The following is a 22,541-nucleotide window of genomic DNA, read 5'->3' as shown; positions in this document are numbered from 1 at the left end:
CTTGACCTTCTTACTTTGTTATGCGTACAAAGTCCCTTTCTTTTATTCACTTTGAATGACCACATCCAACGAGTCTAGTTCATTATCGAATCAAAAGAAGATTGGTTGTTAACCATTGGTTATACATGAGTCTTTAACTCAATACTTCATTATTTCAAAACTACCCAGTATTCTGAATATATGAGGTCCAATTGGTCTACCATTCAAATTTTTAGTTTGAAAACAACCATGAATATCACTATAAGAAAATAGCATTCAAGATACGCTCTCACTCTCCTTTTCTTTGAGAATCGCTCTCAAAATAGTTACCAATCGACCGAGGAAATATCGCAGTTCTATCGTCCGAACGCAATAAAGTTGAAGATTTATGATTCTACAAAATGAACTAGCAAAGAAAAACATTTATCATACTTTAATAACTTGAAATAAAAGCATTCACGCAATCATCAAAGCTATTAAACATTTCATTCATGCAAAAAGAAAAAACATGGTCCAAAATGAATGAAACGATTCCAAGACCCCAAAAGTCCTAAATCCTTAAGCAGCTTTAGCATGTCTTAAGTAGTTTAAGATTTTAGGTAAGCAAAACCTATTGCTAGTAATCTCCAAATTACTCTTGGTTAATAAATTAATACCATAATTTATCCCATTGCCACAACATAATGCCATTGTTGTTTGAGTTGTAACCACAATCAACGTGCTCCTTTAGGACGCCTTACCACCTAAGTCAACTAAAATAGCACCTCGCTTTAGCGTAAACCTACTATCTTAGATCCCTAGATTTTTGTAAGTGTTGATTTGGAAGGCAATTTTTAAACTCAATATTACATGGACCTAGTTGTTTCTATGTTGGTTCGATTATTTAGTGAACTTAATCTAATCGATTCATAAGAAACAACTTGTTCATGCAAAGCATACATACATTCATACATTCACGCATAATATATATATAGAAGTGCATAAATAAATGGTGATCTAGTATGGCCCAAAACATCTTGTCTTGAAGCATCCAATCTTCATCACCTCCTTGTTAGCTTGGCATCGTCTTGAATCTTCGTTCAAATGCTAACTTAAAGTTCTAAACTTAGAAATACTTGAAAATAATAAATTACATCAAACTTTCCATGGTACGCAGACCATATTTAAAACTTTACATTCAAATTAAGATAGAACGGTACGCAGACCGTATTTAACTATCCTAAATTGGCCATACTAGTCACTTGGAGTACCTGCATTACATAAAATATATATTCTATGCATTCACCCATTCGTATGCTAAAACGAATGGCCCATGTAAATATGCAAGTATTTACGTTAATTAATTAAAATTCACGTTCACATAAACGCGTCCTAAAAGATTAATCAATTTCCAAATTATTAATCCTTAGACTTTATTCTAATTAAAATTGAATTTAATTAAAATAATGCGACCTACGAAAATAATTAAAATAATTATTTCATGTTAATTTCATTTAGTGGCTCCCACTCAAACCAATAATTATTCCGGATAATTAATTATGAAATATTAAATTAAAACTCCCGGCCCGGCCCAAGCAAATAAAATATTAAATTAAATATCCCGTTAGCCCAAATTAATGCAAATAAGTCAAGCCCAACAAAAAAAAATTGTCATGTGCTTACTTGAGCTAGGCTTGCGCCCAGCCCATTAGCATTGCGTGGCCTACGAGGCACACGAGCATAGCCCGCAGCCATCGTAGCCGTCGCATGGCCTACGAGGCATGCGAGCATAGCCCGCACCCATCGCATGCCAGCGCACGCGTACCCGCAGCAGCGCTGCTGCCCCACGTGCCTTGCTCGACTCGTCCTAGCGCATTGCTGCACCATCGCAAGGGCTTGCGCCCTGCAATGCGCGCAACACACGCCCCTGACCTCTCGCCCAGCGCGCGCGGCACGCAGCGTGCATGTTGCTGCCCGCGTCGCTGCGAATCGATTGCGCACGGTAGCTCGCATGGCTCGTCGAGCCACACGCCCACCACACACATGTGTTCATGCCTTTGGTTCGTGATACGGACCAACTTAATTAAAATTAAATTTAATTTCACGAACTTGCATTAATTTTATTTTTCAAAAAGTTACGATTTTTATTTTCGAAAAACAACGATTTTTAACGATTCAATAAACTTTAACGACAATCCAATTTTGTAAAATTATTAAATCAAGGGCTAACAACATTCAAACTTTTAAGAACGAACGAATCAACATTTAAAGTTTGAACTTTTAATTAATAAAATCCGAAGCTTTAAATCGTTCATAAACAATTAAATTTCAGATTTTAATAATTTGGTTTAAGTGCGATTAAAATTAACGTAACCATTCAAATTTTTAATCCAATAATTTTTAAAATTAGCCACTGACCCATGAAATTATATCCCCTTTTCCAATTAACCGAATTATTAAACCAAAATTAATTAAAATTCAATTAGGGTTTCAAATTTTACGAATTGGGGAAAAGCAAAATTAGGGTTTATACTTATTGGAAAAATCTGAAATGTTTACCAGAGATCAAGCATGTACCCAGAAACATTGTTTTAAAATTTCAAGCAATTCAGAGTAGTTTAGGTCGACCTTTTAAATGAATTACTGTCCGACACTTTTAATTTTTAATGAAAAATTAACAAAAACGCCCAAAAAACGACACTTCGAGGCCTATTTTTGCAATTCTATTCTCATGAGTTGATCTTAGAAAATCGTTTTCAATCAAATTAGGGTTTTAAAACTCGAAAAAACGAACATTTTTTATTTCGGACCTGATTATTACGCAATTCATCCAATAATTCGTAAAAATTCTGAAAAATCAACAAAAAATCCAAATTTTCGAAAGATGCAAAAACAATAATAATTATGCTAATTCATGCTTGAATACATAAGGCTCATGATATCACTGTAGGGGAATACAGTTAAACATAATAACATGTGCGGAACAATCCCCAAAGCCAGGAAACATGTATAAAGCACAGATTAAGCAAACTTACATTCGAAGCGTGTTTTTCACAATAATATGTCAACGAACGCGAACAAAGAACTCCACTTGTCGTTCCTCTACTTGGTTCACCGACACGTTCAGATCCGTCTTGATTATCGTAGCTTAGACAATTGATCAAGATACTTTGCCTTTTGGGATGAACACACTATGAAGGCACAGAGAGAATTAGGGTTCTCTGTTTTCTCCTAGGGTTGTGTGTAATTTGAATTGTGATTGTGTTAAGTTGGAAAATAGGTTATAAGGTTATTTACATAACCTTACTAACCGACCAAGCCAAGAGGCAAGGCCGGCTAGCAAGCCCGCAAGCCAAAACACACGGACACGCACAGCCAGTGGACCGTGGGCCGCGCTGCTGCTGTGTCGTGGTCTCGGCCCGCATGCACGCGCACATCTCCGCGCCACAAGGGCCTCGCTGCTGCTGCGTTGCTTTGCTTGCTCGCCTAGTCGTGTGCGCGCCCATGGGCCTCGAGTGCTTCGTGCACTCGGCTCGTGTGCCGCTCCTCGTATTCGCGATTAAATATATTTCCGATATATTATTTATCGTTTCGTATACGACGAATCACCGTCGTACGATACGATTTATTCGTCTCGCCTAGCTTACGAATATTCGCGATACGATATACGATTCCGACGCAAGGTCGTATCATATAATACGTTTCCAACTTAAATCCCGAAAAGCTATTAAATGAATTTCCGATTCATTTAATCTGGTGATCTGTTATGACCTTGTAGGTTCAGTCAAGAGTAAGTTGTGAGTTCAATATCCATTAGAACTCACTGATCGGAAGCATTGCTCCAGCTAGCTGTTCCGATCACTTGATCTCACTGAATTAATTGCTCGCAATTAATCTGAACCTTGGTATTAGACTTAATGCACCTTGGGTGAAGGACATATTTCCTTCTAAATGTTGGTGCAGCTGGGTTTCCCTGAAGCTTTTGTGACTCTTGTTATGGAGTGTGTGACTACTCCTAAATTTTCTCTGATACTTAATGGCACAATGCATGGCTTCTTCAAGTCAAAAAGGGGACTAAGACAGGGTGATGCCATGTCTCCCCTCCTGTTTGTGATCTGTATGGAATATCTTTCCAGACTCTACAAAATGAGTGGGCTGCCTCATTTTCAGTTTCATCCTAGATGCAAAGAGCTTAAGCTTACTCATTTATGCTTTGCTGATGATCTAATCTTGTGTAGTAAAGGTGATTTTCCCTCTGTGTATCTTCTGCTACAAGCTTTTAAGCTGTTCTCAAGCTCTTCTGGTCTGTTAGCCAACAAGCAGAAATCAGCTATCTACTGTTGTGGTATGGCTGAGAATGAAATCAACAGAATTTTCAATGTCTCTGGTTTTACTAGGAGTCAGCTCCCTTTTAAGTACTTAGGTGTTCCCATCTGTGCTAAAAGAATCTCTGCTGCTCAATGTGATGTCTTAGTGGATAAGATGATTGCTAGGATTAAAGTCTGGAGTTCAAGGAATCTATCCTACACAGCAAGAATGCAGCTCATTAATTCTGTTTTGATGAGTATACATATGTAATGGGCTCAGGTATTTATTCTGCCTAAGAAAGTGCTGCATGAAGTCACTAAGGTTTGTAGATCCTTTCTTTGGAGTGGACAAGCTTATAGTCAGAACAACAGTAACATTTCTTGGGAATGTTCATGCTGTGATAAAAAGCAAGGTTGTCTTGGCTTCAGAGATGTTATCAACTGGAATATTGCAAGCATTGGAAAATATGTTTGGGCCATTGCATCCAAACAAGATAATGTTTGGATCAAATGGGTTCATGTTGTGTACATTAAAGATGGGACTGGTGGGAGTATAAGCCTGTAGCTTCTGCTAGCTGATATTGGAAGAAGATATGTGCCATAAAAGAGAGATTGAAACTAGTTTATACTCAAGCTGAGTTAGCTGCTATGCCTCATTATTCTGTGAAAACAGTTTATGAGAAAATCATTGGACCTAAACCTGTGATTCATTGGGACAATATGGTGTGGAATTGGCTGAATATCCCTAAGAATAGATTTATATGTTGGTTGGAAGTGCAGGGTAGGCTTCAAACCACTGCAAATTTGGCAAGATTTGGTGTTAGTAATACTGCAAATTGTCTGATTTGTGGACAAGCTGATGAAGATCATAAGCATCTGTTCTTTGCTTGTCCCTACAGCAGCAGATGCATCAGTGCCCTCAAACTTTGGTTGGGAATATCTTACTCCACTAGTAATCTGAAGCAACTTATGAGGTTTATTGCTCATGGCAGAATGTCTAAGTTCAGGAAGCAAGTTAGCTTTGCAATGCTAGCTGCTGCAGTTTATGCTGTTTGGTCAAGCAGGAATAGTTGTTTTTGGAATGCTTCTTTTCCAACTGTGCAGAATATGGTAGCTAGAGTTAAGAAAAATGTTAGAGATCGAATTTTGTTTGTTTTGCCTAAAAATGTAACTAGGAGAGATAGCTTGTGGTTTGCTACTCTGTAAGCTTAGTTATTCTGTTTTCTAGCTCTTTGATGGAATGGTCCAACCTAGTTGGTTTGTTTCATCCTTGAGTTAGCTTAGGTTGTAAATTTGTTTCGAGCTTAATATTATTCGATCTTGCTTGCCTAGCAAAAAAAACAAATGCTGAAGAAAAGGATTCATCTTTGTTTTGATTTTTACATGGGATTTCAGATTGGTAAGGTTGTTGATCGGTAGCTAATTTTGTGTCATGTACTATAGACACCTACTTTTGTCCCCATTCCCGAAAGGGAAAGGTTCGATGATGAAAGCATAAAAACTCCACTTGACAACGCATCTCCTATAAAATAAACGAATCTCGATTCCCCATTTCATTTCACCCGAAACCTGCTATTTATGGAAGCCTGCTAAAAATAGTAGCTGCCGTAAAAGGTAGCTTCTAAAAGTGGCAAATCATAAAAGATAGAAACCTGTCAGAATTAGGTGTTGCATTCCAACATAAATCCTAAATGAGATAGAAAACTGCGAGAATCCTATTCCTAATAGGATTCGGAAATAAGAGTTACGTATTAATTAGAATCCTAACGAGCCTAGAGTTCGTAACGGGCCCAGACGCATTCCGTCACAAAATTGATACGCGCTAAAAGACTCGAATTAATCTCAAACTCTACGGATTTTAGAAATCCGAATCTGACTAAACAAAACTGCCCAGACCCTATTTTCAACGCCTGGCTCTGGGCGCCGAAATCTTCGGCGCCCAGGCCTGGGCGCTGAAAATACCTGGGTACGTCTCTTTTCCTAATTCTTTGTGGATTAGAACTCTGCAATTCTATCTTTCCACGAACTCTTCCCTATAAATAGGCCCCTAGTTTCGACGTGAAAGAACACACAACAACACACAATTATATTATGAGTATTGACTCCAACCCTTAGCCTAAGCCTCTCGCTGCGAAACTGTTTACGCGTTCTGTCGCAATCGATCCATAAATCGAACAGAACGTATCCTGTCCCATAATTGAGATTCGTTAAATAAAAAGGAGAAATAGCAAAGTCAAAGTGGTTAGTTTTCTGAGAACCGTGACGCACCTCTCAAGGGTGCGTTGTAATGTGTCCCTTTTCGATGATTTAACTGCTTTCCTCACCCTTTTTATGAACTCTTAAACTAACCTAATCTGATTGTTCTATCACGCCTAACAAATATAATATTTTTGGGAAATCGGATTATCATGCTAGGTCCCTTAATGCTATTTAAATCAGATAATCACGATCGGATTAGTATTATATGTTGCATATTTCTAAAATCAACACAGATTAGTTTAATAGTTAACGCATGTCCCTTCAATTATTTATGCTGAGCTAGTAAGGATATCCTGCCTCTGGAGTTATCGACGAGCGAATTACTCCTCTCGGTAGTTACAGTCCCCCGAACCCTCAATCTGTACCTTGCGGGTGTATATTGAGAGATCCCCACACCAGGGATCACAAGGGAACCTACGGCCGTCGTGGTCAAACATAATTGCACTCCCTTTATGTCACGATAACCGGGTTTTGTCAGTTTTTCTCATTGTCGTTAAAAACTGAATGGCGACTCCTATATTACTAGTCAATTGGGTGTATACTCACAGGAAATCCAATTACACTTGATTGAATAAAAAGAATCGTCACACCCACGAGGGACAAGGTCACGCATTAGCCTCGCGCTTTTTTGACCCCCTCACAGTGGCGACTCCACTGGGGATAGTGAAGGAAATACTCGTGCTTGTAGGTAATCAAAATAGCCGAAGGGTGAAACGATCCTACCCCGCGTTTATTTCCCCATCAAGTTGGGACGACCCGAAAATCAACATATTAATGTGAACGGACAGAACATCATAACGAATCTCGGCTCCCTCGGGAGTTGGGACTAAGGATACCTTTTTTCGCCAATAGGGGGGTGCATACGCCGCGCATGTTCCCACTCGGTACTTGTGCAGGTAGTACACCTATCCCGAACCCAATCGCTCGCCCATTAGGTCCCTCTCACCTGCATGCCCCCTTGGCTTGCACTTGCGGGTTGGCCTCTTGAGCGAAATTCGTCTGTTGAAGACACTACCTCGACCGGGGCATGTGTTGGATCTACGATAGAAGCGGTACCAAGCCAGGCGCAAATAAACTACCCATAGAAGCCTATCATAAACTACGTGGCATATTTAATTTTCAAATCCATGTTTGTAATGTAGTTATGTGTAGCGAAATATGTGATTGTGTGTGACAAACTATCCTAGAAAACCAACGACCTTAAAAACTGCCCAAACATTCATAGACTAACTTGCCAAAGAGTTATACCGAAACACGTGTTCCACAAACCCGAACGATCGCCACAAAAATAAGCGACGCTCGGGATGGCCTTTAACGGATCCCACAACGCCGCACAACGCGTAAAGGACGTTATTAGGCAAGCACGCAAAATTAAGTCGCACAAAACAAAAGAATATACGCGAACAGAAAACGAGTACCAGTCAGGGACGCATTTTCAGCGCCCCTGGCTGGGCGCCAATATTTCTCATGCCCTCTGCTGGGCGCTGAAGTTGCTGCCAGGCCTTTTGGTCAGGCACAACAGCCTCGGTGCCCACGCATGAAGAAAATACGTAGCAAAAAAAAAACTTTTCGTAAAAACAATTGCTACGAGGGCGTATGAAAAAGCACTGGATTTCAAAAGCGACTCGTAAAAAATAAATAATTCTTTGTGTCGTTGTTAGGCCTCCTACGACGACGATGTTCGGCTAAAAAAAACCGAGCACGCTAATTGAAATAACCTTGAATGTCACATGGGCAAAGTATTCAAAGAAAATAATGTTCAAATGAAGTTTTCAAGGAAAAATAATGTTCAATAAATCCGAGTCTAGACTAGGTTATGCCGAAGTACAATCTAAATCCTAAGTCTTAGTCGTCTTATTCATAGAATCGGTCCTAATACTTGGCGTCGTTCTGCAAGCTAAAAGGTTAAACCATATTGAGTCTCCCTTCCTAACATTTAAATCAATGAGCACCCATATGTAATTGTCATCCCTTGCTAGGAATCCACGGCCTCAATACTCTCTCACCCATAAAAAGAATATGTTATGTATTTGCAAAATGGAAACGGTAACATTCTGGAAATCATTCCCACATAGTCGCACAACCCCCAAAGTGAACCTAAGGTATCAACACCATTGGCAAAGAAAAAATTAATGGCCTCAAGGCTTATAATCACATTGGGTCACGACTATCATAGTCCTCTCGAGTCACTCACTCCTTGAAATACTATTAAGTACGGACTAAAAGATTTTCCATGAATGCAACATGACCAACCATGAAAATACCCAAATCGGCATACCAATAGGGCTACCATTGGGGTAAATCAATACACACTAAGAGAGATGCCGCACTAATGATTCTAGTCTTGCAAAAATAAAAATTCGATCTCCCTAATTAACTACCTTGCCAACATTAAGTAAAATGGCGCATGACAAATGAACACCCAAGGGTTAAAATCTAAAGCGTCAACCAACGAAAGTTATGGTCCAATTAGCCTAAGTCTGAGAGTCGCTTGGTCAAGTATTATAGGCTTACGCCATGTCATTATTTTGAGTCTAGGCCACCTCCTTGTATTCATACACGGGTTATAATCAGAAAAATTAAGGAAAGTTCGAGTCTAAATAACAACTTCCAGTTAAATCCCGGAAACCGAAATCTGAAAAGAAGCAAAAAATTATCTTCGATGTAATTCTTTCGTTAAATTTCAATAAGGTAAAAATAACATTTTGAATCTACGCTATTTACACATTTTAAGAAACGACTAAATACGCTTGCAAAGTAAGACAATTAAAAGGTTCACCCTAGGCCAACAAAAATTAAAAGGTCCACCCTAGGCCTACTAAAATTAAAGGTCCACTATAGGCCTACCAAACGAGGCTCACTCAGTCTAGCCTCGTGACTCAAAGACCACAACCATCTACCTTTTAGCCCAAATTAAAAATTGATGAATTTATGTTGGGGAAGAGTCCCAAGGAAAAAAGAAAGAAAAATAGGAAGAGAAAAGGGAGAGCGAAAAGAGCAAGCCAGGGAATACTTATCCCGTAGTGCAACATTTACCTAAGTAAACGAAGGAAAAATTGAGTCAACCAATCCAAATCATAAAATTCTACGATGTCTACCCTTTCCAGTCCTTATGCTCTTAGACGCCTTCGCTCTGGGTCCCTGTTCAGCTCATTTTAACCTATCCATGTTCTCATTGCCATGACCCAAGAAACCATTACCTCAACTCTTGTTTTTGAAACTTGTTATCAACCGCAAACCACGCACGGCCATTGACACGTGCGTCATGCCCATCATTTCCAAAGTCCAAACCTGCTCTTACGCCACCGTTGGCATAATGACCATATAACTCGTTTGGATACATCCCGTTGATATACCCTTGAGCCGTCCCCATGCTATTCATTGGCCTCGGTTGATGTAATCCTCATGCTCGAATAATACCTATACAACCTATCCTATCTCATTTAACCCATCTTTCAAGCCGTCTTGAGTCACAAATAAAAAAGAGACAAATGAAAAGTACATTCTACGCTCAATGTAAAAAAATATATGAATAATAAAAAAACGGAAACTTTGCAAAGCGCCTCTAAAGTTAGTCTAAAAAGAAAATGAAGCATTTAGCACACCAAAAAAAAAGATCCGCCCAGAAATTATTTTCAGCGCCTACAGCTGGCCGCCGAAATCTTTAGCGCCCCAGCCTGGGCGCTGAATCTCTCTGCTTGCTAAAATTTGTCTAGAAGTGCTCGTCATTTTATCCGCATATACACGGAAAAATAATGAACACTTGGGGGGTACAGCACGTATTCAGATATACGTACCACCAAAAAAAATACATGTACTTGTAAGGATTACCTCGGAACGTACTTGTTTAAAAACGGCATTCTAAGAAACCATTTTCTAGGCTAAGAACTACGCAAGACCTGATTCCAAATTAAATCTATTTGAGGCGGATACGTAGGCAATCCATGATTCGGTCCAACCAATTTGCAACCAATATTAAAGCCTATAGAGATAACAAAGAATAAGAAATAAAATCCCTTATTGAAATTTAATTACTTGCAACCCAAGTCGAAAGAAAAATTTAAGTCAAAGGAAGAATCCAAATCACCAAGATGCCAAAATTAATGAGCACACATCGAAAAATACTAAGGGCACGTACCCTTGCCAGAAGGAGCACTCACACTCCTAGGCACTTAGCCAAGACTCAAAAGATCACTCTGCCTCAATTGAATGGGGGCTAGCGCAAGCGTCCATGACTTCTAAAGTACTCGACTTGACCCTCCCTAAAGCGAACTAATTCACTTAAAGACTTTCTTTCACCACTAGACATAGTCATTCGCTTAAAGACCTTCTTTCACCACTAGACACAGTCATGATCGCCAACGAGTAGTAAAGGCAGTAAGCTCGCAATGAAAAAGATTGTTCTACGGCATCGCCCCATCGTTCCTTCGAACTCAGGGCACCCGTTCATGGTAATTCGAATGCTTGCTAATCTCCTTTGGAAAAAAAATCAGACATTGTCAATAGGACTTGGCACTTAACCAAGGCTCACCCTACTCAGACATATGACACGGGCATCTAAAATCGAAATCTGAAAACATTATTAATGGGAAGACATAAACAGCAACTGGGGGCTAAAAACTGAAATGAAAGAGCTAGGGAAAGAACTAAGTATACCTTGACCTTTTGTACAGACATACACCAAGTAAATCTAAGTCAATTTGAAAACGGTTTATATTCCCGCCATTAAGGAAAAGACGGCCCTAAAAGCCTAAAGCATATGCCAACAGGCACAAGTAATATCTTGGCGCCTGCACCCTGGCTTCCAGCAAATCCTTAGACAGCATTCCAAAAATCATAACAGTATTTTGATTCACTCATGTAATCCTGTACGAACCCTTCTATAAGTCAACCTACTTAGGACACCTCGGATTGTACACAGTAGGACTCGGATTTTAAATGATTTTCAAATGATTTTTAAAAGACTTCTTCGAACCTAATAAAGTGTCGTTGGTTTAAGCTTAGTGTGTGTCCATCTCAACGGTGCAAGTGAGTCAAAAAGATTTTTAAATATGATTATGGGTAAAGAAAGGCACCTAGCTTTTAGTCAAGGCACACTTCAACATGTGACTACCTTGACCATGGCAATGTCGCACAATACGACATTTACAAGAGAAGTAGCAAATCACTACTCGAACATACCCCGCACTAAACGAGTCTGGTTCAAACTATTCATGATACGTGTCACCATGAATGCATAAAAACGTATGCAAAGCATTATAGCACCAAGCCAATCCCGTAGCTACAATTGGGGGCTTGAGAAAAACACTCTAAAAATGCTATAATGACGATTTTATCGCAAATTCTCGACGCTAATGCTATACATATGTCATAGGGGCTCAATCCTAAGCTTTAATCGTGCAAAACGAACCTTAGAATGGCTACAACCCCTCCCAAATTCTAAAGCACTACTTAGAATGTATAAAGTCACCCCACTAACAAGGGTAACTGAAAATCGCGAGTCACCAAAACTCCGATCAAACCACTGCACATAACGCTCGCCCTATAAAGCGCCCGTTACACAGTCTACATCGTTCCAAAGCAAAAGCGAAAGAAAAAAAATCACTGTCAAAGTTCTGCCCAGAAATCATTTTCAACGCCCAGAGCTGGGCGCCGATATCTTTAACGCCCCAGCCTGGGCGCTGAATCTTTCTGCTAGCCAAGTTTTGCCCAGATACAAAAACAAGAAAGAAACACCTGTGAATCATCGCATCGAACGAAGTAATAAGCCGTGCAAACCCACGCAGAAGGTGCTACACTTGTTCGAGCACCTGAACGATTCAGCACGATGAAGTACTCCAAATAATGATATCCCAACACTTGGAGGAATGTTCTAAGACACGCCGTTAGGCCACACAAGCCTGCGTTGCACCATAATCCCGCAGTACAAGTCTAAAAAAGGGTAAGGCACATTGCACTAATGCAAGCACGACCAAGAGTAAGAGGCAAAAACTACTTATCGCCCAAATGCAAGCCACACGACTTCTACATTAAGGATTAAAGGTAGCAAAATATTACCTACCACGAAAGGGATAGCTCGCACCTACACGAGCGGAACCCCAGGGCATCTTTCTCGAAAGAACCTACAAAAATCGTACGCCAAAAGGAAGCATCCCAACATGCATACTTGGGGGCTCCAAGCTACGAAACAACCATAGCAAAATAAAAAAAATCTCGAAGCAAATGTTTGAACAATCGAAAGGGCACGATGTTTGAGCCCACTTCATGAATGCGCCTGAACCCTATCAAGCTTCTAAGCAAACTATTCAAAATCAGTCGTTGCTCAAAAAAAAAAAAAAAACAATTCAAGCAATCTGATTAATGGACCGCACATAACGGCCATTCTATGAACGCTCGTTCGCACATACATATCATCATTCACGAACACGTTCAAAAAAATATAAGAGCGATCAAAGTCTTACACCTCAAGGTATGTTCCTCGGGCCATATAGACTCGCCCAACTATCGCAATAACTGTACGCCTTAAGAGCAACAGTTCCTTAAAATAATCGCCCCAAAGCGACAAGCACCGTAGTCCACCAATCGGCTACGGCTTCTCAAAGAAAATCATCACGTTCTAAAAACAAAGAAAAAAACAAAAGTAAAGAGAATACATAGAACTTCCAAGTGAAATAAACGAATGAACAAGAGGCCGACTGTGTCATCAAAAGACCAGCCCAAACAACACTTTCAACGCCCCACCTGGGCGTGAATTATTTCAACGCCCAGGCCTGGGCGCCGAAAATGAATCCAGGCTCAAAAGGCCCTAACTTCTATTGGGCCCTGCCATACACCATATCATGTTTGGATATCTCAAATAAAATATATTGTTAAACAAAAATATACACAGTGTGGACCCACTTATAGGACACATCTAATCAGGAAATATTACGACCCACCAACAGGTTGTAATCACCAAAAGCTCTTCTACATAGGCAAAATGAGAAATTCAAAATGGGCTCGCCCACCCTCAGCGGGCGGGGTCTGCGTCACTAGCCGCGCAGGTCCTCAGTTTTCGACAAAAAATAAAGTCTTCAAATTTAAAATAGGCTCGCCATCTTCAGCCGGCGGGGTCTACGGCGCAAACCACGTAGGTCCTTATTTTCAAAAAAAAAAAACAAAATAAAATTTCAAAACAGATTCGTCCACTTATATCGGACGGGGGGTCCACCCTCAGCGGACAGGCTCGCCATCTTCAGCCGGCGGGGTCTACGTCACAAACCGCGTAGGTCCTTATTTTCAAAAACATCAAAACAGATTCGTCCACTTCTATCGGACGGGGGGTCCACCCTCAGCGGACAGGCTCGCCCACCTTCAGCGGGCGGGGTCTGCGTCACTAACAGCGCAGGTCCTTAGTCGCTGCACCGATAACTTTTATCAGTTTTCCCTTTTTCCGAAAATCAAAGGATCGGTTTTCCCTTTTCCGAAAATCAAAGGATCGGTTTTCCCTTTTTCCGAAAATCAAAGGATCGGTTTTCCCTTTTTCCGAAAATCAAAGGATCGGTTTTCCCTTTTTCCGAAAATCAAAGGACCGGTTTTCCCTTTTTCCGAAAATCAAAGGATCGGTTTTCCCTTTTTCCGAAAATCAAAGGATCGGTTTTCCCTTTTTCCGAAAATCAAAGGATCGGTTTTCCCTTTTTCCGAAAATCAAAGGATCGGTTTTCCCTTTTTCCGAAAATTAAAGGATTGGTTTTCCCTTTTTCCAAAAATTAAAGGATTGGTTTTTTCGTTTTTCCAAAAAAGAGAGATGTGTTGGATTTTCCTTCGTTTTACGTCCTATAAAAACAAGGGGGTTTTCTCGTTAGCTAGCCCTGAAAATGAGAATCTTTAAAAACGTTTTACCTCATGATTGGGCTTGGCCAGGCCCAATTACACTTTACAGCTTTAATTTCGAAAACATCTGTAGTTACTCCCAATGACAAAGTGAGGGAGTTTCTACGCATCTTTATATCCTTCCAATGACAAAGTGAGGAAGTTTCTATACTATCAGTTGACAAATCCCAATGACACGTGAGGGATATATCGACACTTCAAGTGATGACCTTTAAGTCAAATGTTATCACTCAGGGGCTCGTGAGACCCTCGCAAAACAGGTCGCATACACCATGGCTTGTGTGACGCACTCCGTCTAATACTTTGACCATCGTCTTACTCCAAGACTCAGTCAAAGTGGGGGCTAACTGTAGACACCTACTTTTGTCCCCATTCCCGAAAGGGAAAGGTTCGATGATGAAAGCATAAAAACTTCACTTGACAACGCATCTCCTATAAAATAAACGAATCTCGATTCCCCATTTCATTTCACCCGAAACCTGCTATTTATGGAAGCCTGCTAAAAATAGTAGCTGACGTAAAAGGTAGCTTCTAAAAGTGGCAAATCATAAAAGATAGAAACTTGTCAGAATTAGGTGTTGCATTCCAACATAAATCCTAAATGAGATAGAAAACTGCGGGTTCGTAACGGGCCTATCGAGCCTAGAGTTCGTAACGGGCCCAGACGCATTCCGTCACAAAATTAATACGCACTAAAAGACTCGAATTAATCTCAAACTCTACGGATTTTAGGAATCCGAATCTGACTAAACAAAACTGCCCAGACCCTATTTTCAACGCCTGGCTTTGGGCGCTGAAAATACCTGGGTACGTCTCTTTTCCTCATTCTTTGTGGATTAGAACTCTGCAATTCTATCTTTCCACGAACTCTTCCCTATAAATAGGCCCCTAGTTTCGACGTGAAAGAACACACAACAACACACAATTATATTCTGAGTATTGACTCCAACCCTTAGCCTAAGCCTCTCGCTGCGAAACTGTTCACGCGTTCTGTCGCAATCGATCCATAAATCGAACATAATGCATCCTGTCCCATAATTGAGATTCGTTAAATAAAAAGGAGAAATAGCAAAGTCAAAGTGGTTAGTTTTCTGAGAACCGTGACGCACCTCTCAAGGGTGTGTCGTAATGTGTCCCTTTTCGATGATTTAACTGCTTTCCTCACCCTTTTTATGAACTGTTAAACTAACCTAATCTGATTGTTCTATCACGCCTAACAAATATAATATTTTTGGGAAATCGGATTATCATGCTAGGTCCCTTAATGCTATTTAAATCAGATAATCACAATCGGATTAGTATTATATGTTGCATATTGATAAAATCAACACAGATTAGTTTAATAGTTAACGCATGTCCCTTCAATTATTTATGCTGAGCTAGTAAGGATATCCTGCCTCTGGAGTTATCGACGAGCGAATTACTCCTCTCGGTAGTTACAGTCCCCCGAACCCTCAATCTCTACCTTGCGGGTGTATATTGAGAGATCCCCACACCAGGGATCACAAGGGAACCTACGGCCGTCGTGGTCAAACATAATTGCACTCCCTTTATGTCACGATAGCCGGGTTTTGTCAGTTAATCTCATTGTCGTTAAAAACTGAATGGCGACTCCTATATTACTAGTCAATTGGGTGTATACTCACAGGAAATCCAATTACACTTGATTGAATAAAAAGAATCGTCACACCCACGAGGGACAAGGTTACGCATTAGCCTCGCGCTTTTTCGACCCCCGTGTCATGTACCACCGCCAAATTCAATGATGACACCATCTATATGAACATATATTTACAAAAAATAAACGAGAATAAATTTCAAAAATCGGGGCAACGCTCGAGCCACACACTAGTTATTAACCAAATGATGAATATTTATCCCAAACTAATATTCTAGTAACATCAGATTAAACACAAGCCAATAAGTACAAAATCCAATATCAACAATTAAATGCAATTACACATTGCACATTCACTTAGTATAACAACTCGATTTAACAACAATTCAATAAACTTACTCTCAAATTTATTCTCTAAAGCACTTGGTGTTTCTCATACAATCCAACAAAATTACCTATTAGCTCTTAACTTAAACTCATTCTCAAATTATAAAATAAACTAGTTAGTGGCTCGGGCGATGCCCCGGAGTGTTGCATATAGCTTTTTTTTCATTTAAAATTTACTTACAAATTTCTCTATATATATAGTTTGAAAATAATATGAATTTCATATGCAGTTTAACAATAAAATTGGTTGACCAACAATTGGTGTACTAAATATTTTAGTAATTTTCCTTATTTGTGAAAAACTTTACTTTTTGTACTACTTTACTTATAACTTAAGAAATTTGTTAAGTTACAATTGTATATTGAGCTACAAAGTCAAAATACATTCTAGAGGAAAAAAACATATTTGATTATCTAAAAGAAAGCGCAATAATATTATATTCAATATTTTGTGAAATTTAATTGTTATATTCCCTCTGTTCTCGAATATTAGTCCCTTTTAGAATCTTGACATTATTCATAATTAAAGAGAATATATATATATATATACATATATATATACATACATATATATAAATATAAATATATATAAATATATATATATATATATATGTATGTATATATATATGTATATATATATACATACATATATATATATATATATATATATATATATATATATATAACTCTTTTATTGAATAAGCAAACAAAGAGGGTAACGAGGGAATACCCTGGCTAGGGGTAGACAATGGAAGGCACACCTTCTAGGAAGGGTTTCCAAAAACCAAAAGGCCACCCGAGAAAGGAAAAAATCACTACTACAAAACATGCCCTTTTTGGACGCTTGGTCTTCGACGCCAAAGGAAGTGATTTTGTGGGGAAAAAAAATCCCGTGTGGCCACGACGCTTTTAACCGTCCACAACTTTGTCGGCGCTTTAAAGCGTCGAAGAAAACGTCCCTAATCCACGTGAGAAGTACGTGCTGCGAATAACTTCAGAATTTTGTGAAAATCAAATCGCGCTAAAAAAAAATTTATTTTTGAAACCGCCTAACTTGCCTAACTCCATGACTCATCCCTCCCAGCCCACGACTTTCAAATCCTAAGGTCATCTTCTTCTTCTCTGATAATCGCCAATCCTCTCGCCATTAATCCTCTTGCCCTTTTCTTCAGGTTCGTCCACCTTTAATCCAATTCCGCCATTAATCTGCTCTGTTTTTTATTTTTTGTTTTTGTCAATTTAATCTAATATTTCCAGTTAATTCTTTGCTAATTTATTCATCTTCATCCTCTCACGAGTCACAGTAGTGGAAAATCGCGTTGTTAATAATCAGTTTTACGTGTTGTAGGCTTGAATTTCCAAGGTATGTACCCTGTTCTTCATCAAATTTTACCGTTCTTTCAAATTTCTTTGAAAATTTCAGTATGATTGTTGTATAATTATGATTGTTGTATTATTTTTAAATTTTCTTTCAATTTTCAATTTGCTGAGAGTTTCGCAGGGCTTGTTTATATTTCAATTGGTATATTTCAATTTGAGATTGGTTGTTTGGCTTGGGCTGAAATTGTGTAGAACAGTGTGTTATATTTTGTTAGATATGCAGAATTGCAGAGTATTTTTATTTTCTGTGTATAAACGATTACAAAAAGTGGGGAGTGGGAATTATAGCAGTAGCAGCAGTATTACATTGCCAAAAGTTGTCCCCAGTTTCTTGCCATTGGGATTCACTAATAACAAACACAGCCTAATATATATTGTTGCAATGTTTGGGAGTTCAAGACTTCAAACTTCAAAGTATAGGCTGTATAGACAATTTGGTTTTATGCAAGTTGGAGCTTTTGTCTTGAAATCGCGTAAAATAGATGCTGGTTATCTTTTGAATGCGAAGCATGATTATTTTTTTAGTTGTTAAATGACAGTATATATATGTACACTATTAATCCATTGTTGTTTTTTGTGCTTTGATTCATGAAAAGTGTGATTGATTCTATCCTTTGTGCTTGTTTATTGCTTAAATCGAGTTCTTATCACTCACCTTTGTATTCACTTTCGCACCTATAAAGAGGTGACTTCTCTTTGATTAAAGGTTAATGATTTACAATACATCTCAGAGTTTACATTTCGTCATTGGTTTGTTTTACCATTGATTGTTGTATTTATATTGGAGATTGTTAGGCCACAACTAAAACACAAACGTCTTCTAAACTTTGTTTTAGGCCTGGGTATGCTATTAGTTTAGCTATATGTTTGCCTTCCCCAAAGTAATGATGGCATCTATCTATGCATATATGGTGTTTATAAGAAAATTCTGACATGGATTAACATGCGTCAAACAAATTAACATCTCAAGGAGTATTCAATATCAGGCCTAATAGCTCCTGATTTTGCTGAAAACCTGAATAAGTATTTGTCAACACTAATTAATGTTAATCTTCTGGCTTTTTGGTCATTCACAATGACTAATTTTTTTCCAGAATTTTAGCTTGCTAAATTTGGTTCTGTTTTCTTTTTACTAAAGTTAATTCATAAGTTGAAGAGATCTTGCCTACTTTTTGGTTTGCAATACTCGTGTTATTAACTTTATTCTCCACATGGCAAAGCCTAATAAGTTCTTGGTTGAGTGTTAAATAGACACTTTGGTTTGTGTATTCTCACAAAGGTTATTGCTTTTTTTAGTTCCTGTTATTTTGTTGTATGTATTTTTGCTTACTTTTGGTGGAGCAAAACTGTTTGTGTTGTTAAGATTGCATAGGCTGCAATTAGAAATATATTATATGAAATATATTTTGATGAAACATAAAGTACAGAGCAATTACATAGAGACATCATAGACTGCACCTGTTGTTCAGATTATTTTGCTTGATTTTTCATTTGTTGTTCTCTGGATGTGAGCCACAAATGCAGCGCGTGTTGTTGTCCTCAATTTCCATCTTTAGTAATCTATCACAGAGTCACTTGTTTGCAGCCTATTCTTCATAGCAAGCCATAGTCAGAATCTATTCTTTGGGATTGACTATCTGTTCCAAACACCTTTGCTCCACTGCATTTTCTGTTCTTGTCTACATAAGTCTGGTATAGGAACAATCCAACTGAATGCCAGAGTTGAAGACAACAACATAGGAACAATTTATGCTAACTTTCTGAATTTGGCCAACATTTTTAGTGCAAGTTAATATAGAAGTTGCAAAAGAAAACAAAAACATTAATAATAAGAATTTATTCATATCTGATTTTGGTCTAATAAACATAAACTTATGGAATTTTGTTTTGTCAGATAAGGTAAAGCATTAAAACTACAGTCTAAGTATAATTAATTTTATTTTGGCATTTTGAGTTGGTGTTGCTGCTTCTGTCTCCTTCAGTCTTGTTGGTGCAGTTGCTTCTGTGTTTGTTGCTGTTGGTCTGTTGGTTTACTGGTGTGAGTGAGGGCTGTTGCTGCTCTATTATTGTGTGCAGGCTGTGTATGTTGTTGCAGCTTGGTTCGATGGTTGCTAAAATCTCGACTCCTATGGAAGGTTCTGGTCATTTGGGGTTGTCTGATTCAACTATGGTGAATGAGATGCAGGGAGGTAGTACTAGGGGGTAGTTGGTGTAGTGTGTCTTTCTTCCCAGTTTGGATTTGGCACCTTATGGTTCTTGTCTTGTCTGGGAACTTTACGGAGGCATTTATGAATGGTTTAAATAGTTGGATCAAGTGTTTAGTTTCTTATGTATATAGTAGGCAGTCAGTTTTTTGGTATAGTATGCCCTTTTGAAATACTCTTGATCATGGCCTAAGGGTCTAATTATTAATAATAAGTCTCCGTTTTTGCGTTTAAAAAAAAGAGCAGCTAACCAGCCAATAAAAACACATTTCGGAGGACCAAAATTATTACAAATAAGTTCAGTATATCCTCTGATTCCAAAGCGGTAGAGTCAGTGTCAGTGTCAGAAAAGCTAGGTGATCAAGTGTCAGGGGTAGCAAGTAGCAAGTAGCAAGTAGCAAGGAAGGAGTTGAAGAATGTAATTTGAACTTGAACCCTTTTAACAATGTTTTTAATCCAACTCCAGGCACTATCATAGTACGTATCATATTCATCAACACTGTGTGTGTAAGTGTGTGTGTGTGAAATCTTATTTCTATAGTCGTCTAATCAACGCCATGTCTATTATTAGTAAAATAGGTAAATAAAGTCACATCCACAATGCTCATCAAGACCTTACTGTCCTCATTTCTTCATTCCTCCCCTTTTAATATTACTCAAGGCTCAATATCTACTTTTACAGCAAGTTCTCAATCACTCAGATATTTACAAAGCAATATAGAAACCATCTATGCACATACACCCTTTTACTTAACGAATTGAATACATTAGAATTATCAATTAATGTTGAAATCTTTGTAAAAAATACTCTGTATAAAATAAGATGGCAGTGTAGGTGTGGAGCTTACATTATTAAGTAACTATGAAGTGAAAGATATACCTTATGCCATTTGGTAATATAACCTCCTCTTGTTAGGTTATGATACATATGACAATTCATAAATCATGCGGAAAAACCATAAACCCAGGAAAACATATTATTTACACATAATCATTTAGCATAGATTAGATGCATACTCTTTGTTGCGTGCCTTCCCTAGCTGCGCCCGAACCGAACAAGAACAAGTCTTTAGGACTCCAAGTGTCGTCCCTCCGTAGATAGTCCACAGCACGTCCGGATCCGCCTTAAGATTGACCAACTAGAATCGCCCTTAAGGTACTATTATTTTCGGCACTTTATAGGCAAATGTGTGACTGAATTTTTCTCTCAAAAACTCACTTTGAATACTTTGAAACTTGTGTTATAAATTGTGAGCCCTAGCCTCATATTTATAGCGGTATGGAAAGGGAATCGAAATCCTATTCAGATACAAATTAATCAAACCTAGAATCCTACAAGAACTCTAATTTAATTAATTTATCAAATAGAATTAGGAATTTAATCATTAACCGAACTCTGCATGTTTTAGGAAACGTGCACGAACACAAACTCTTGCTCACACACGCACGGCAGCCACAATGGGCCCCATGCGTGCGCGCGAGCAGCAGCCCACTCAGCGCCCGCGCGCGCTGCGCGCTGCGCGTGCTGTGCGCGCTGCGCGTGCTGTGCGCGCTGTGCGCGCTGCGCGCTGCGCGCAGCCTGCTGGGCCTGGCCTTGCGCTGGGCCTGGCGTGGCTGTTTGTGCGGCGCGCTTGGCTTGCTGGGCGATGGCCTGGCTTCGTGCTGGGCCTCGTCCGGCAGGCCTCGTCCGATGCTTATTCGTACGATGCGCTTCCGATTAAATTTTCCGATTCCGGAATTCATTTCCGATACGAACAATATTTAATATTTCCGATTCCGGAATTAATTTCCGTTTCGAACAAATATTTAATATTTCCGTTTCCGGAATTATTTTCCGATTCCGGTAATATTTCCGATTCTGACAATATTTCCGTTTCCGGCAATATTTCCGATTCTGGCAATATTTCCATTTCCGATAATATTTTCCGACACGTACCATGTTTCCGTTTCCGGCAACATCTACGACTTGGATAATATTTATATTTCCGATACGATCCATATTTCCATTCCCGGCAATATCATCGTTTCCGGAGTATTCATTCCTTGCCTGTGACGATCTTAGCTCCCACTGAAACCAAGATCCGTCGGTTCCGAATATTCATAGATGGAGTATTTAATGCTATTAAATACTTGATCCGTTTACGTACTATTTGTGTGACCCTACGGGTTCAGTCAAGAGTAAGCTGTGGATTAATATCATTAATTCCACTTGAACTGAAGCGGCCTCTAGCTAGGCATTCAGCTCACTTGATCTCACTGAATTATTAACTTGTTAATTAATACTGAACCGCATTTATTAGACTTAACATAGAATGCATACTTGGACCAAGGGCATTATTTCCTTCAGTCTCCCACTTGTCCTTAGGGACAAGTGTGCATTTCCTAATTCCTTTGTCGCTCGATGCTTGCTCTTGAACATAAGGTAAGAGTTGTCATCCTTATTATGTCCAGAGGTGTTCCTCGGTTTCAGAGTTCAACTGATCAAATAAACAGATAATCATAGCCTATGATTCATCCGAGCACGGCCATGCATTTCACAGTTTCTAGCTCTCCGAG

The 22,541-nt window shown here is 39.0% G+C and overlaps 1 protein-coding gene across 1 annotated transcript; it reads left to right on the top strand.

Moving 5' to 3' along the window:
* The first annotated feature begins 4,913 nt into the window (after positions 1-4,913).
* On the top strand, positions 4,914-19,987 carry LOC110791133 (uncharacterized). The gene is made up of 3 exons (XM_021995890.2): positions 4,914-5,467; positions 19,764-19,805; positions 19,858-19,987. Exons 1-3 carry the CDS (start codon positions 4,914-4,916, stop codon positions 19,985-19,987), a joined length of 726 nt encoding a protein of 241 aa, XP_021851582.2.
* The last annotated feature ends 2,554 nt before the right edge of the window (positions 19,988-22,541 follow it).

This window comes from Spinacia oleracea, chromosome 4 (assembly GCF_020520425.1).
Source record: "Spinacia oleracea cultivar Varoflay chromosome 4, BTI_SOV_V1, whole genome shotgun sequence".
NCBI lineage: Eukaryota > Viridiplantae > Streptophyta > Magnoliopsida > Caryophyllales > Amaranthaceae > Spinacia > Spinacia oleracea.
The sequence above is the reverse complement of the archived record's forward strand: the minus strand, read 5'-3'. Positions and strand labels throughout refer to the sequence as shown.

What these genes read in the sequence shown, in the direction of transcription:
- LOC110791133 (XM_021995890.2), top strand. Translation starts at nt 4,914, where the DNA reads ATGCCTCATTATTCTGTGAAAACAGTTTATGAGAAAATCATTGGACCT. An exon ending in AGCTTGTGGTTTGCTACTCT is followed by an intron (nt 5,468 to 19,763) that starts GTAAGCTTAGTT and finishes TGTCTCCTTCAG; the next exon opens with TCTTGTTGGTGCAGTTGCTT. An exon ending in GTGTTTGTTGCTGTTGGTCT is followed by an intron (nt 19,806 to 19,857) that starts GTTGGTTTACTG and finishes TATTGTGTGCAG; the next exon opens with GCTGTGTATGTTGTTGCAGC.